The sequence below is a fragment of the Artemia franciscana genome, chromosome 9 (genome assembly GCF_032884065.1).
Source record: "Artemia franciscana chromosome 9, ASM3288406v1, whole genome shotgun sequence".
Classification (NCBI taxonomy): domain Eukaryota; kingdom Metazoa; phylum Arthropoda; class Branchiopoda; order Anostraca; family Artemiidae; genus Artemia; species Artemia franciscana.
Genome location: NC_088871.1, coordinates 27127392 through 27143091, shown reverse-complemented (window position 1 = coordinate 27143091; position 15700 = coordinate 27127392). Strand labels below are relative to the sequence as shown.

The 15700-nt window shown below is 35.8% G+C and overlaps 1 protein-coding gene across 1 annotated transcript in view; it reads right to left on the bottom strand.

The window, feature by feature from the left end:
• LOC136031216 (protein unc-13 homolog B-like) overlaps window positions 1-15700 on the bottom strand; it is a 467059-nt gene that overhangs the window by 402801 nt on the left and 48558 nt on the right. Inside the window, exon 7 of the mRNA XM_065710597.1 lies at window positions 9567-9804. Coding sequence (XP_065566669.1) covers window positions 9567-9804 — 238 coding nt within the window. The remainder of the gene's footprint in view (window positions 1-9566; window positions 9805-15700) is intronic.

Below are 15700 nucleotides of genomic sequence, written 5' to 3'. Positions count from 1 at the left end.
TATATATATATATATATATATATATATATAAACAATTGGCAACTCCCATAACTCTTTGCCCTCGCCCCAGCGACACTGAATTCGTTTCATCCCCAAAGCCACATTTTTTAAGTTTCAATTATTGTAAACTAAACGACTCTGTTAAATTCTATTCTAATATTAAACACTGTAAGGGCGCCCAGTAGCAAAAAAAATATTCAGATACCCAATTTTAGAGGACATAACGCCTGGTGGTTGCAAATCTCTTCCTAGAGCTATATGCTGTCTGACAGAGACAGCGGAGTAGAGCTGCCTGAGTGAAGATGAGCACGTGCTTTCCGCTTTTTTCAGTCACTCTATATGGAAAGTTTGGTGGTAGAATATTTGGAGGTAACTGGTTCAACTGGCAAGTGAAAGTTATAGTGCTGTTTTTAAAGTAAAAAGTATTCGAGGGGCACCATCTCCCTTCCAAACATTTTTTTTTGTTACCCTTACAGTATATAACATGAATCAGAAATTTCAGGAAGGAGTTACAGGCTGGCGGGGTCTCCCCTGCTCAATGCCTTTCTACAGACAAATTTAGCTTCACTACAAACAAGAGTTGGATACAGCCCCCTTCTCTAACTATAAGAGTCTAAGGCCCACTTTGTCATTGATGCTTCACTGAAAACGAATTATATTAATAATATTTTTTTTGCAGGTATCACAGTCTTGAAAATGAAAATAAAATCACAGTGAAAAAAATCTTGAACTGATGATATTTCAACAGTTGATTGTATTATATCGAACATTGAGCTTGATTTTATTTGTACTTTCCAAGACTATTCAAGACACATATAATTTTCAACTAAGCGCCAATGGCACAGTAGGTTTTAGACTTTAGATTAGGTTTTAGAGGCAAAACTCAAACACCTGTTTATAGTGGTTTTTGTTCGTTTTAAGCTGGATTTGCATTTTCAACTTAATTTTCTCTCGCTTTAAGGTATATTTATTTACTTATATTAGTATCTATTGTATATTTGTTTGCTATGATTGTTTATCAAATTTCTGTTCCTTTTGAGTTCCATTTATGGTACAAAAGAAAATATTTTGGTTCGTTTTAAGCTTGATTTGCATGTTCAATTTAGACTCTATTCGTTCTAAGAAATATTTATTCATTTATATTAGTGCCTGTTGTATGTTTTATTGTTTTGATTGTCTATTTAATTTCTGTTCGTTTTGAGTTTCATTTATTCTTTAATAATAATTTCTGGTCGTTTTGAGTTTGAGTTACTATAGATATCTATTTCTTCTGATTTTAAGTTTAATATGGCCTTTAATTTTCTTAAAAAAAAACTCCTTTTTCGATTTTTTTTTTATTAATATTAGTACATGTGTTTCAGCCCGTTCGGTCGGAAGTGATTTAAGTTGATTCCAATGAAATGGTCTTTATTCGTTGGTTAATTTTTAGTTAGCTGTTTTTATTTCGTCTTTTGAGACATTAATGCAAAACTATTCCCCCTGCCTCCTTTTAAAAATTAACAATTTGTTCTCCTGTCTTATATATTTGAAATTAGCAAAACTTTCCATGCACAGGGTCGAAAGGTCTTAGGCGTTAACCCCCCATGGAAAATACCTCCGGAAAATAGCCCCACAGAAGATGCGCCCCTGGAGCCCCCTTCCATATGCAGAGAGTACACCCCTGTCACCCCTGTTTGATCTCCAATAATCTTTGACTTAAAACAAAAAGGACTAGCACTTTCCATTTTTAGATGTAATGAGCATGTTACTCTTTATTTACATAACAATCTCAAGCTAAAATCTGTACTAGCTTATGCTTGACCGAGGGACTTGCAGTTTCAGATGTCAAACTGTTCAGAGGTAGACTTTGTTGGCCTTTCCTTGGGTCTTATTTTCAGGCTTATTTTTTTCTTCTCGCAAATTGGTTACCTATATCTTTAGTATCCTTTTAAATAAATATTCCAACAAAAATTCAATTTTTCATTGTGCCTTATGGTCTCCTTAGCTCAAACTTAAAGGTTTAAAGTTTTAAGTCGTTCAGAAACGAGATAATTGTTATTACTTTTTCAGATTCCGTTCTGTTTTTCTCCATCTAAAATTGCGTCCTAATAGTTCAAGGAGTTTAAGAAATAAGCTCCGAATGTATTGGATGGAATAATTTTTAAGCACGTTTGGGATCCCCGTGACTCCACCCACCAACCCACAATACGTTTGTTTGTTTTGTTATTCTGGTCTCAAGAACTTGTGGCTCTATGTTTAAAACTAATCAGGAACAAAAATGTCTTTTGTCTATTTCCGCCCCTTCTATTGTCATCCTCACCCCAACGAAATGTGTGTTTGACTTGGCCAAGGGTGTGACCTCTGTGAGTTTCAAGACAGTTAAATGCCCAAAATCCATCATAACCCCTTTTTTTACTATTAAACCTATATATTTAAACAATGGGCAATTCACATAATTCTTTATCCTTGCCCCAGCGACTCTGAATTCATTTCATCCCTGAAGCCACATTTTTTAAAGTGACCCAGGGCATCCACGAGACTTCGTCAATCTTCTCTGAATTGGGCAGCTGCGTATATGTATTCCCAATCGGTTTGAAGAGGAGCATGGATTCTGCACAGATCAGACTGGTATGTTTGACACAAAAGTGTTCCAAGGATTTCCCGTTTTCGACTTCTGTTTGGGTACCAACGTAAAGTGGCTTATTGGATCTGATCGTCCTGCATTTGGAGGACATGATCCAAGTATCTCCACTTACAAGCCCTAATGATATCTGTCACTAGAGGCTATTTGGCAAGTTTGCATACTAGCAAACGTGACTCTGTCTGACCAACGAATATTTAAAATTCTCTGAAGACAATTATTCTCGAATGCAAGGATTCACTTTTCCTGTTGCTGGTTCAACTCCAGGTTTTGGCTGTGTAAAGAAGGATTAGGATGACGTTGCTGTTGAACAGGCGTAACTTAAGCCGGGTTGAGTAATTTTTCGACTTACATATGCACATGAGCCTATTAAAGGCGGCGTTTCCCTGACCTATTCTGGTGATTATTTCTTTGAATGCTGATCCCGTATTCTCCACTATGCTTCCAAGGTATTTGAATTCCATAACCTGTTCGATTTCCTCATTTCCACATCTGATATGAATTGGGGAATCAGTAGTTGCCATTGTTTTGGTTTTACTCGAATCTATTCTTAGGCCATGTTGGCTTGCTTTTTCGCTAACCCTGTTCAGAAGTTCTTGTTGACGTTGCTTGCACTGCTGTAGCATTGAAATGTCATTTGGTCACCAACTGTCACTTCCACAGAAATTTTGATACCATCGGTCGTGGAGTTGCGGAGAATAAAGTCGATGATTATCACAAAACGTAACGGCGACAGTACACAGCATTGTTTGACGCCAGATAGAATTCGAAAGTATCGGGTTTGGCCTTCAGGTCTCTTGATGTAGCACTCGCTTTCCTCGTAAAGAACTATGATAATTGCAATTATTTCACTTGGGATCCCGTAATAAAAAAGAATCTTCCACAAACTTGCCTGATCTACCGAGTCAAAGGCCTTTCCAAAGTCTATAAAAATCATGTAAAGCTTTGAGCGCTGTACTCAATTTTCTTCAGTGAGGACTCGCAAAGCAAATATAGGATCGGAACAAGAACGGTTTGGGTGGAACCCGAATTGTTCGTCCCTTAGGTGATTTTCGAACTCATTTTATATCCTCTTCAGAATGACATGACACAGTAGTTTACCGGGAACCGAAATGATGCTTATTCCTCGTTAGTTTCCTGGGACACTGGCATCACCCTTTTTGAACAAGTGTATTAGTATGTCGCGCTTCCAATCAGCTAGTACCTTTTCCTTTTCCCATATTGTAGCGGAGTTTTGATTATTGTATACTAAATGGTAGCAAAAACAATGTTTGGAAGGGAGATGGTACCCCTTGAATATTTTCTATTTTAAAAAGAGTACTGTAACTTTCACTTTCCAGTTGAACGAGCTACCTCAAAATATTCTACCACCTTAGTTTCCATATAGAGTGACTGGAAAAAAGTTGAAGGCATGTGTAAATCTTCACTCAGTCAGCTCTACTCCGATGTCTCTGTCAGACAGCATATAGCTCTAGGAAGGGATTTGCAACCACCAGGCACTATGTCCTCTAGAATAGGGTATCTGCTACTGGGCCCCCTTCCCGTGTCTAATGTTAGATCAGAATTCAACAGAGTCATTTAGTTTACAATAATTGATACATAAAAAATGTGGCTTTAGGGATGAAATGAATTCAGAGTCGCTGGGGCTAGGGTAAAGAAATGGGAGTTGCCAATTGCTTATATATAAATATATATATATATATATATATATATATATATATATATATATATATATATATACTACTACACACGTTTTGTTGGGATGAGGATGACAATAGAAGGTGGAAAAATGAACCAAAGAAATTTTTGTTCCTGATTAGTTTTAAACTTAGAGCCACAAGTTCTTAAGACCAGAAGAACAAAACAAACAAACTTGTTGGGGATGGCACGGGGCACCCAAAGGTGCTTAAAATTTTTCCATCCAATACGTTCGGGACTTATATCTTAAACTCCTTGAACTATTAGGACGCAATTTAAGATGGAGAATAACAGAACGGGATCCGACAAAGTAATAAAAGTTTTCTCGTTTCTGAATGACTTGTAACTTTAAACAGTAAGTTTTGAGTTAAGGAGACCATAAGGCACAATGAAAAATAGAATGTTTGCTTGATAGATTGGAAACTCTACTTAAAAGGATATAGGTTTACCAAAGATATAGGTAACCAATTTGCAAGAAGAAAAGTCAGAAGCCTGAAAATAAGACCCAAGGAAAGGCCAACAAAGTCTAATTTCTGAGCAATTTAACATCTGAAACTGCAAGTCCTTCGTCAAATATAAGCTAGTACAGATTTTAGCTTAGGATAAACCCCTCCAAGGAATTATAGACCAAAAAAGTGTCCTTTTTGATTTACTTGAAGACTTCTAGGATTGTTGTGTGGGTTGTTGTAACTAAAAATTTGGTTTGGAGGCGGGAAGGAATTAGGAGGCTTAAAAATAAACCAAAAGCCTTGCTTATGCCTGATCAGTTTACCTGGTCATGTCTGATTAATAATAAATAAAATTGTTTGAGTCTGTAATCCCCCATTTAGGGGACCACTGAAGGGCTGAAAAAATTCGGACCTGTCCAAAAATCTATTTCTTGGGCCAGGAGGATGCACAGGTAATTGGAGACAGAAATAAATCTAAAGCCACTATGTGGAGCCATTTCGTCAAAATAATGTTTGTGCAATGTCTTTGTAATGGGAAAGGGACTGAATAATTTTTAAATCCAATCGACCAAAATATTTTTGCGCTATGTTTTTCCATCGGACTTGCACAAATTAGCAGCAAGATAAATAACAAAACTCCAAATTTTCCCGAGTTATCAAAATAGTGTATTATTAGCCTATGGAAGAGCGTATTTAGGGAGTATAGAGCAGAAGCACCAGAATGTTTACATATGAAATTTTGGGAGAGGCTAGAGCTAAATAAAAGAGCACTCTGTTTATCCAGGTTTTCAGGTTTTTGAAATACGAATGGGGGAAAGGAGTTCAAACATTCACGTAGCGTTTGAGATGCATAGGGAAGGGACGAAGGACCTTGAAACTTTGTTTTGGAGGGAGAGGCTAAAATATTTTTACTTTCCATAGCCTTTTCGTTCTTGGAATATAGATCATAATGGGACTTGGAACCTATTAGTGGTTAAATAGCAAGGTAAACTCAAAGACGTACGTATTGCCAGGCTGTCAAAATAGTGTATATATAGTATCTTTGGGACGACTAGAGAGATTAATCTGAAGGTTTCAGGGAGTTTTATTGTTGGGGGAGGGGTATTTATTGGCTCCACCTTTTCCAAAACTCTTGTTTCTTTTGTCCAAAATCTCGTTCATGAGAGTTTCAGTTTAGAAAGAGTCACTTCTTGCTTATATTCACTTATGGTCAAAGTGGTTTAGGGCTTTGAAAGCTCTTTGTAATTCTTACAAAAATAAGGTTCTCATAATTACAAAGCTTTTTAGCTTTGTAGATAAGTGCTCCTGGTTTCCTTTGAAACCAGTTGCTTTAACTTAATGTTCATTACCATGAACGGTTTGATATTATCAATTAACTCTTCTTACCTTTATTACTGAATTCAAGAAATTCTTTTCAAATATTTTTAGACTATTCCACGAACAACAAAGACTACAGGCACCTACAATCCAGCTGAAATTGGGATTGGTAACCAGATCAGGAGATACTGAACATTAATGAAAGGGCATAATTTTAAAAACAATCACTTCAAAAAGGCAAATTATTTGAAAAGATCAAATACTGAAAATTACACGAAAAATCGTAAACATTTCGAGATTTTGAGCAAGTTCCGTGATGTGGCTAGTCTTTGGCAGGTCCGTGATTGTTTTTAATAATAAAACTATAAGTTGAGTTTTAACATTTCACTTCATATTTGCTTTTTCTGCCAAACCGTGAACTTCTCTTTTCTCTTTTTTAACACATTTTCTCTTTTTTTAACACCGTATTATGCCCTAATTCTTGCTGCATATAGATTTTTAGTTCAAAAAGTTAATTGAGATATTTTTAAAGAATAACAACGGCAAAAATTGCATGCCTTTTCGTTGCTATCAATGCGAGAAATAAAAAATAAACTACTGCCAAAAATTAACTCTTGACAACCTCCTTTATGAACTGGAAATTTACATTGGCTAAGTAGAAAGCACTTAGTTTCCTAGCAAACAAAATCTATATACGACGAAAATTATGGCTTTAAAGGACTCATTCTAGAAAAAAAAAGACCAGGAAACCAGACAAGAATAGCAAATGTTCTGTCAATTTAGGCTTCTTTCAGTAATCAGGCTACTCATGAGACCTTATTAAGATTAATCTCAATGCACAATCTTATTCGTCAGGTTTTGTCTGGGCACGATCCAATTTAAAAATTTCCCGTTTCGCCAAGAAAAGGTCCTTTTTATTTGTAAGACTGAGTCATGCTGATTTCTCTACGAATAGAACGCAGCCAGTCCATGGTTCAAGGACTAACTTAAAAAAATAACCCTGATCAGAACAGATATAAAAAAAATGCTGATTCTATATAGCAGAAAAAAAGAACACAAGTTCCCACTATGTATGTGTTTTCATCCCGTAATTGGAGTTCCATCCGATTTTTTTTTCTGAATTAATTTTACTGTTTGTTTCTTTTAAATTCTAATTGGAATTTCATGTTTTTGCAGCCTTTTCATTATTCTTATATTCTATATAGACTTTTCTTACTTTTTGTTGTGGTTTTGGCATTCCTTGTCAGTTTTCCAGTTTTCGTGTTTTTGTATGATATTTTTGACTTTGAAGTCTGAATTCAGCCTTTTGCGAATTGTGATAGTGATTTTTTGAAATACACATCTTTTCTTAATAGAAAACACATCTTACTATTTGCCAAATATGTTTACAACCATTTTTTTTATTCTATTTTCCCTTTTCTATTTGAGTGATTTTTTTACTTTTCGAAAACGTTTCATACTTCTATAGCCAGTAAAGAATTATCATTGGCAGTGCTCTAACGCTGATAAGTATAGGCCCATATGTCTTCCAATCAAATTTGAATAGAAACCTTACCCTGCTTATAGAAACAACCCCTTTTCAGAAGTGTTGAAAAACGTAATATATGAAACCAAAGTTTATGCATTTACTATTATACCCTATATACTCTTATATCATCTTATCGTTTTTCCTACGATTCTAGTTTTAATGAATAACAAGTTGGTTTGAATAGCCGTTAAGTTTGTCTTATCCCAGGATTAGCACACTAGACAGTATTTTCAGTTTCCAAAGGGGTCCAGTCCTGATACTTGTCAAATTGATCTTGGATTTCAGTAATAAACTACTTTTTACTGTCTAAAATTGATAAACGACTATGAAAAGTTCCAAAGATTTAACTAATTCGATAGATTTATCTAGCTCTGATATTACTGAATGTGTTATTTGCTTTGTTCCTTTCCTTTTCATTAATTTTAAAATAGGTTTTTCAGCTGAAAGCAAGAAACACCATTAAAACCTAAAAAGAGCAGAATTTATTCCATACATGAGAGAGACTGCCTCTTAATCTCATCTCACTCTTAAAGTCTTAAAGTTCTTTAAATAAATTTCTCGTTCAAGCTGAACAAGCCACGTGTCCGAGGATTCTTTCTTAAAGGATTTTGACAAAAAGTGAAACTTTAGCAAAAATAGCGAGAGATGAGGAAAAGACATCTTGCCTCATATCTGCAGTAGTTTCTGCTCGTTTTGAGTTTTAACATTGCTCCTTACATTCAGTAAAATTAAAACTTATTTTTCCTTAATTTGATTTCTTACTGTTTTGCAAATCATGCGATGAAATCCCCCCCACCGTGTAGATTTTTCCCTGGAAGATTCCCCCAGAAACGTTCCTCCCCACAAAAGGTTCTCCTCAAGAAATACCGCCCAAACTTCAGAAATCCCCCCCCCCCAAAAAAAAATCCATATATTTCCCAAGAACAAATATGTAAGCAATGGAAGAACTGTTTAACTTACAGTCCTTTCCTTAGGAGATTCGGGGATCTATCTCTCCAAAGACATAGTCATTGAGCATTTAGACTATGCTGAAACAAATAGATATTTCGAAAATTTTGATCAGATGTCATTTGGGAAAAAAGGGCGCCGAAGGGGGGCTAGATACCTTCCAGACTTTTTAGCCATTTAAGAAAGGCATTACAGCTGATTCAAAGTAGGGCTCGTTTCCGTGAGCCCTGCAAAAAAGAAAAAACAGAAAAATCTACTAACCTCTATATCATTCTTGTGACAAAAAATACAAAATTCTATATTTTTTGGGATTATAATTTGAAACCTCTTCAATAGGGTCTCTTGATATACTGAACTTGACAGTGTGGTTTTCGGTAAGACCACTTGACTTTTTGGGGGTATTTCCCCCTTGTTCAAAAATATGGTAACTACAAATATGGTAAATATGGAACTACAAGGGAAATCAACTTTTCATATGGAAAGGACTGATGCATCTCCTTTTTCCCCAGAGAGTTTCAAACCGAACCAGTGGTCACAAAAATCCTTAAATTTATAACAGCGACAATAAAATAAAATGTAAATTTAAAAAAACTTGCATCTGCACATACAAGATAATATAACGAATGTTTCTTTTGAAAAAAATGCCCTTTTGGGGCATGATGTTATATTGCACTGACCCCATTACCTCATTCCTTGAAATGCAGACTATTTCTTGCTAATAATCTCTTGCATTTTTGTTTTTTCAGTGGGGTACTAATTTTAAAAAACTTTACAAACATAGGGAATATTGTGAATCAGTTTATTTAAAACCAGTATTGCAGGTATATTTTGCACACATTGTGATACACTAATCTTTTCTCATTTAATAATTCAACTCGTCTCTTTACTTACATAAAAAAACTTCTTCTTTTTTTAATTTTCTTAAATAAGAGACAGGCAGGCTACGGTTTATGATTACATACCCTTCACAGATTGACAGCAAATATCAAAACAAGGGTGTTCTTACCTTGTGCCTGGTGAATTACTTGCCATCTTCGGTCTACTATTGTACGAAAGTGGTTCATTTTGACCTTCTTGATATGCTTGATTTTCATAACCGCTTGCTGCAATTTGGCAAGCATAACTCTGGTATTGAGAAGCGCTTCCATTGGCTTCATGAAAGTTCCCAACAGTTGTCTGAGCCTCGCCTGGTTGTATCACTGGATAAACGTCACTAGTATAGTCGCTGTCTTCAGATTGTCCGGCTTAAAAAAAAACAACCAACAGCTTATTAACAAATATAAAACATGAAATTATGTGGAATTGCACACATACACACAAAGATAGACACATAGTCATGCTAAAAGACCATGAGACGGCAAACAGACGCTCAATTACACAGGCACACAGAACTAAGCAAACAGACGGTCAGATACACAGACACGGAGAGAGAGAGAAAGGGAGAGAGAGAGAGAGAGAGAGAGAGAGAGAGAGAGAGAGAGAGAGAGAGAGAGACAAAAAATACACTCAGACACACAAAATCAGACACACATGTATACAAACAGCCACATAAAAAATAAAAAATGCGGTTGGACCCATGGGCACAGAGAGAGAGAGAAAGAGAGAGAGAGATAGAAAGCGAGAGGGGAAAGAGATATATAGAGAGAAAAAAATGCATAGAGTATGACACACAAAGAACAAAACTAAAACAGAAAAGCAGACGTTTAGTCACACAGATAGAGAGAGAGAGAGAGAGAGAGAGAGAGAGAGAGGGGGGAGAGATAGAGAGAGAAAAAAACAAACTTAGTCAGACACACAAACACACAAAGACAGACACAGAGACAGACAAACAGATGATCAGACACGCAAGCACAGAGAGCGAGAGAGAGAGGGAGATAGAGAGAGAGAGAGAGAGAGAGAGAGAGAGAGAGAGAGAGAGAGAAAGAATCTATTAAAAAGGATTATATTTTGTTCTCTATGAAATAAAGATAGGCGCCAAAAGGTCATGCAACCATTTTAGTTTTTAATTGAGGTTCCTCTTGTATAGAAAATTTAATTTTGATGTTTTCCTATGTGTCTCTACTTTTCAAGTCGTGCGTCAGACCGGACGTCAAATATACATGCCCTCTTTTCGCCGATACTCCCAGACACCATATTGCCCCTCTCCAATGTGCTCAAAATTGAGAAGCTTATTCAGTAAATTCTTGAGATTCTGATAATAAACCTCTCCAATCGATCCAAGATCCTTTCGACGAGGCAAATATGTTGATGTTTTACAAATACATACAATCCTCTTAATCAGATGATTTATCAAATACTCGTTGCTGAAAAAGTTAAGCCTTTAAGGTAGACTCATCAAAGACAGCCAGGCAAAATCTGTCAAGAATACTTAAAAATGAGTTTTACCCGACGATCTGTCACCTCTGGAATAGCATTCCTGTAAAGGTAATCCCTGACAGCCCCTCGCTTGAAATTTTCTAACGATGGTACAGAAATAAACCGAAACTGAAAATAAAATAAATTTTTTCAAGCGAAGGAACAGTAATGAGCAAAAGCTGAAAAAAAATATAAAAAAAATGCCACGAGAAGCGGCATAGATCATAGATCACCTAGAAGTGGCAAATTCATTAGAAACTCTACAGCTACAATAGTATAATCGAATGCTAGGTCTGTACGTCACAACCCACAAACTTTTCATCAAGGGAGATTTGGGACTTTTATCCATGAAAAACATAGACAAACCCAATTAATTTAGTTTTGGCAAAAAGTACTGCAATGTCCCTTCTCAAGAGTCATCAGAGCAGCGTATGATGAATTACTTGTCCTGAGCCAAAAATCTTCATGGCCCTTCCATGTCAAAAGACTCCTGGAAAGCACAGGTTAATCGTATACGTGGAATGGAGGAGATGGACCAATCACTAAGTTTTTCTGTCAGAGATCCAATTAAGGCTGGCAGATCAAGAAATTCAGAAATGGTGGAACGACCTTAGCCAGTCGGAAAGCTTAAGTTCCTATTATGAGGTGAAAGAAAATTATGGTTAAGAGTTTTAAATAAGGGATTCCAAAAGAATTCCTGAGGTCATGGATGCAGGTGCGAGCAAACTGTCTCCCTCTTTATAGTGTTGGAAAAAAAGGTGTTACCCGGAAATGCAGTATACTTGCCCGATTTGATGTGATTTTGATGGGCTGGACCACTTTCTTTTCAGGTATCAGGAGCTAGAAGAGGGAGCTTTCTTGGAATGGGTGGTCGTGAGCCCCTTCTTGGAACTTTGAAGTCGACGTCGAAAGTAAATATAGTAGCAGTGAGAAATTTTGTTCGGAATGGTCTATTATTATTCAAAAGTCGAGTGTTAAATGATTTTGTTTGTTTGTTGTTGTATATGTATGCATACGGCCTGAAAAATGTCTTTAAATACCGTCATTCATTCAATCATGTACAACTGCGTAATTTGTTTGTAATTTGTACTGTTGTTTAATTTCCTTGCTTGTTTGTTATTTATTTACACTTTTGTGTGAGTATAACCCATGGGCTTTTGAAATGCACTTATCTATCTATCTATCTATCTATCTATCATTGTTAATGGGGCTGCAAAGATTACATTAATGGTGATTATAATAATGAAAAAAATAGCTTAAACAATTATGTATTCATGTAATACCTTAAATTCTGTACTAGTATAATCTAGATATGCCAGTTTGACAACCTAGATACATTTAAAGTCTGTAGTTTCAGTTTAATATTTAATTAAAAATGATTTTATCAACTGAAAGTAAGGAGCAACGTTAAATTTTAACCAACAGAAATTATTACGTGTTTGAAGGGGATTGCCCCATCCTCAATACCTCGCTCTTTATGCTAAAATTTTAAGTACTTTTAATAAAGCTTCCTATTGTTCTAATTAAACGACCCTTCTGTTTCAGGACTCTTTTCTAGAGAATTGGGACAAAATTCAAGCTTTAGCGTAAAGAGGGAGGTGTTGAGGAAGGGGCAATCCCCTTTGTACATGTAATAATTTCTGTTCGTTTTAAATTTTAATGTTGCTCCTTACTTTCAGTTGTAATAAAAAACTTGTTTTTTCATTTATTTTCTGATTGTTTTTAAGTAATACCAGGAAATTTGGCCCCACTACCGCGGAGGAATCCCCCTCCCGACGGAGATGTACTCTAAACAATTAAATCCCGGTGAAAATTTAACCTCGGACAATTACTCTCAATAACTCCACGCGTAAAATTCAAACGGAAAAGAGAAAACAAGACATTTAAAAGAAATTTTGTATGGAAATTCTGGAAAATTCCCCCAGTGTATAATTTACCCTGATAAGTTCACCCCTTGGAAATCTCCCTCCCCATAGAGAATTGCACCATGGAAAAAAACCCCGCAAATATCCCCCTTCCGAAAATGTATACATACTTCACAATAACAAATGCTATGTATAAAAATGGGCAAATTTTATGACCCAAAGACCTTCCCCCTGTGGCTGTGGGGGGGGTGGTCATGTTATATCCCAGCATAGTTATAGGGCCTTTCAACTATAATAAGCAAAATGGCTGTCTCAAAATTTTGATGGACGACTTCTTGAAAAAAGGGTGGGAAAGAGACAAGGTTGCCCTCTAATATTTTCGGTCACTTGAAAAAGGTTACTAAAACTTTTAATTTTTAATCGGAATGAGCTCACTCACATTTTTTTAGGATCACTGGGTCGATACGCTCAACCCTTGGAAAAACATGAAAAAATAAGAGAAAAAAAAACAAACTAACACGCATCCATGATCTTTCTTCTGGTAAATATTACAGAATTCCACATTTTTGCGGATAGAAGCTTGAAACCACTATAGCAGGGTTTCCTGATACGCTGAATCTAATGGTGTGAGTTTCATTAAGATTCAAATACCTTTAGGGTGTGTTCCACCCTTTTTTCAAAAATCAGACCACTTTTCTTATGCTCGTAGCCTTTTATAGGTAAGACTAAACTTAATGAAAATTATACATTTAAACTCAGCATAAGAAGCCAATTCTTTTGATATACCTTCGTTTTATGGAGTTTCGGTTACTATTGAGCTTGATCTCTCCTTACTTACAGTACGTTACCACGAACTGTTTGATCGCCCTGAGCATTCCATTTGCTGACCGTTTAACCGTTAACGTATCCTTCATTTATTATTTGTATTCAAGAATTAAGGACACTTCTTGACTACCATGGTCCCTGCGTCGGCCCTGCAATGCATTCCTGCAGCGTGATTCGATATCTGGGTCCCGTAATACCAATTTAAGGTCAAATCCACTACGCCACCACAGGATAACGTATCCTTCAAAACTTCCTGAAAGCTTCAACTGAATAATCTTGCCTTTTCCTAAAACATTGAAGATAGGCTTTTCTTTCAACGTGAATGCAATACGTATCTTTTGAAGCACTTCAACATATTTCTCAGACATTTATGAAAGTATTGAATAAAATCCATAGTGGTTTCAGAGATACTCCAGATACGCCTTTTTGAAAACCAGGATGGGTTTTTAGGGGGTCTAGGGAAGGGAAACAGTAGCTAAGATTGATATGGGAGGGGCAATGGTTGCACTTCAATCACTTTCGACTCTGAAGAAGGGCACGAGAACTGTCAGATTTCAAACGAATGAGACTCTCTGACGCATTTACGACCATTTCTGCCTTAAAAAGTAGCTTGGTGAAAAGAAAAAAAACATTTTAATAATGGATTTAGAGTAGTTTCAAGATCATTATTTTACCTAGAAATATTAAAAACGCTTTTCTTTTTTGGATAGAAATAAAATCATGTAAGTTATTAATTCATAGAAAAATTTAAGTGGCACCAGGTTTTCATTTTATATGATTATTTTATGACCAATATTATTCCTCGAAAGATTTACAAGTCAACGACCGAAATATAATATTTCCTTGTTTTGCCTGAAGTTCAATAAAGGTCAACAATATTAAGAAGTTTTTTTCGACATAACTAGATGTTTATATATCAGACATTTGATAAAAACCCTTATTAGGTAAAAATGTTTGTCGCTATCCAAGGACGAACACAAGGGATTAGGGCTTTGGAGAACACCCACTCAGGAACCCAGAATATTCATAAGGTTAAGAGCGTTTCTTATTTAAATTATCGAATACTTTTCATTAATGCACTCACAAAAAATCCCTGTGTACCATAACTATTAACAATTACTAAAAATTTATTTGGCCGATAATTGGAGGGGTGTCCCACTAAATTGACTAAGAGCTTCGACACTTGCTGGGAAGATGGTATTTTCAGAAGAAATTATATAAATGAATCACAAGAAGTCAACCCATGGGGTATCTGGGCCCTGTTCCCCTTAAAATCCCAAATCTTCCTTAATGTCCTGCTCTTTACGCTAAAGTTTGACTCTTTCTCTCAACTCTACTTTTTAAAACAGTAAAAAACGGTAGCGTAAAGAGCGGGACGTTAAGGAGGGAGCAGCCCCTTTCATATACGAAGTAATTTCTGTTCGTCTTAAGTTTCAATGTCACTCCTTACCTTCAGTTAAAAAAAACCTGTTTTTTTTTTTATTTAATTCCTGAACGTTTTTGAACTAATGCATGTTTTGGTTTTGGCTCTCCACAGATGAATAATTAAAACGAAATTTGCATATTTATTATTTTTGGCTAAATGGCTTCCTCATAGTTTTGATCGAATAATTTTGAGAAAAAAAGGAGCAGAAAGGAGGCCTAGTTGCCCTCCAATGTTTTGGTTACTTAAAAAGGCAACTAGAACTTTTTATTTTTTACGAACGTTTTTATTAGTAAAAGATATGCGTAACTTACTAATTAGCTTAAGTAACCAACTGCTGCATTCACATGTTTTAATTACGTATATAAGGGGGTTCACCCCCTTCGTCAGTACCTCGCTCTTTACACTAAAGCTAAAATTTTGTACGAATTCCTTAAGAATGACCCCTGAATCACAAAGGTCGTAGAATAAATAGTTGAAATTACTAAAATTAATTTTGCGTAAAGAGCGAGGTATTAGGAGAAGGTGAACCCCTCATATGCCTAATAATTTCTGTTTGTTTTAAGTTTTAATTCTGCTCCATACTTTCAGTTGAAAAAACTTTTTCATATTAATTTTTTCATCGTTTTTTTTAAATAATGCTAGAAAATCCTGCGCTCCCTTCATAGAAAT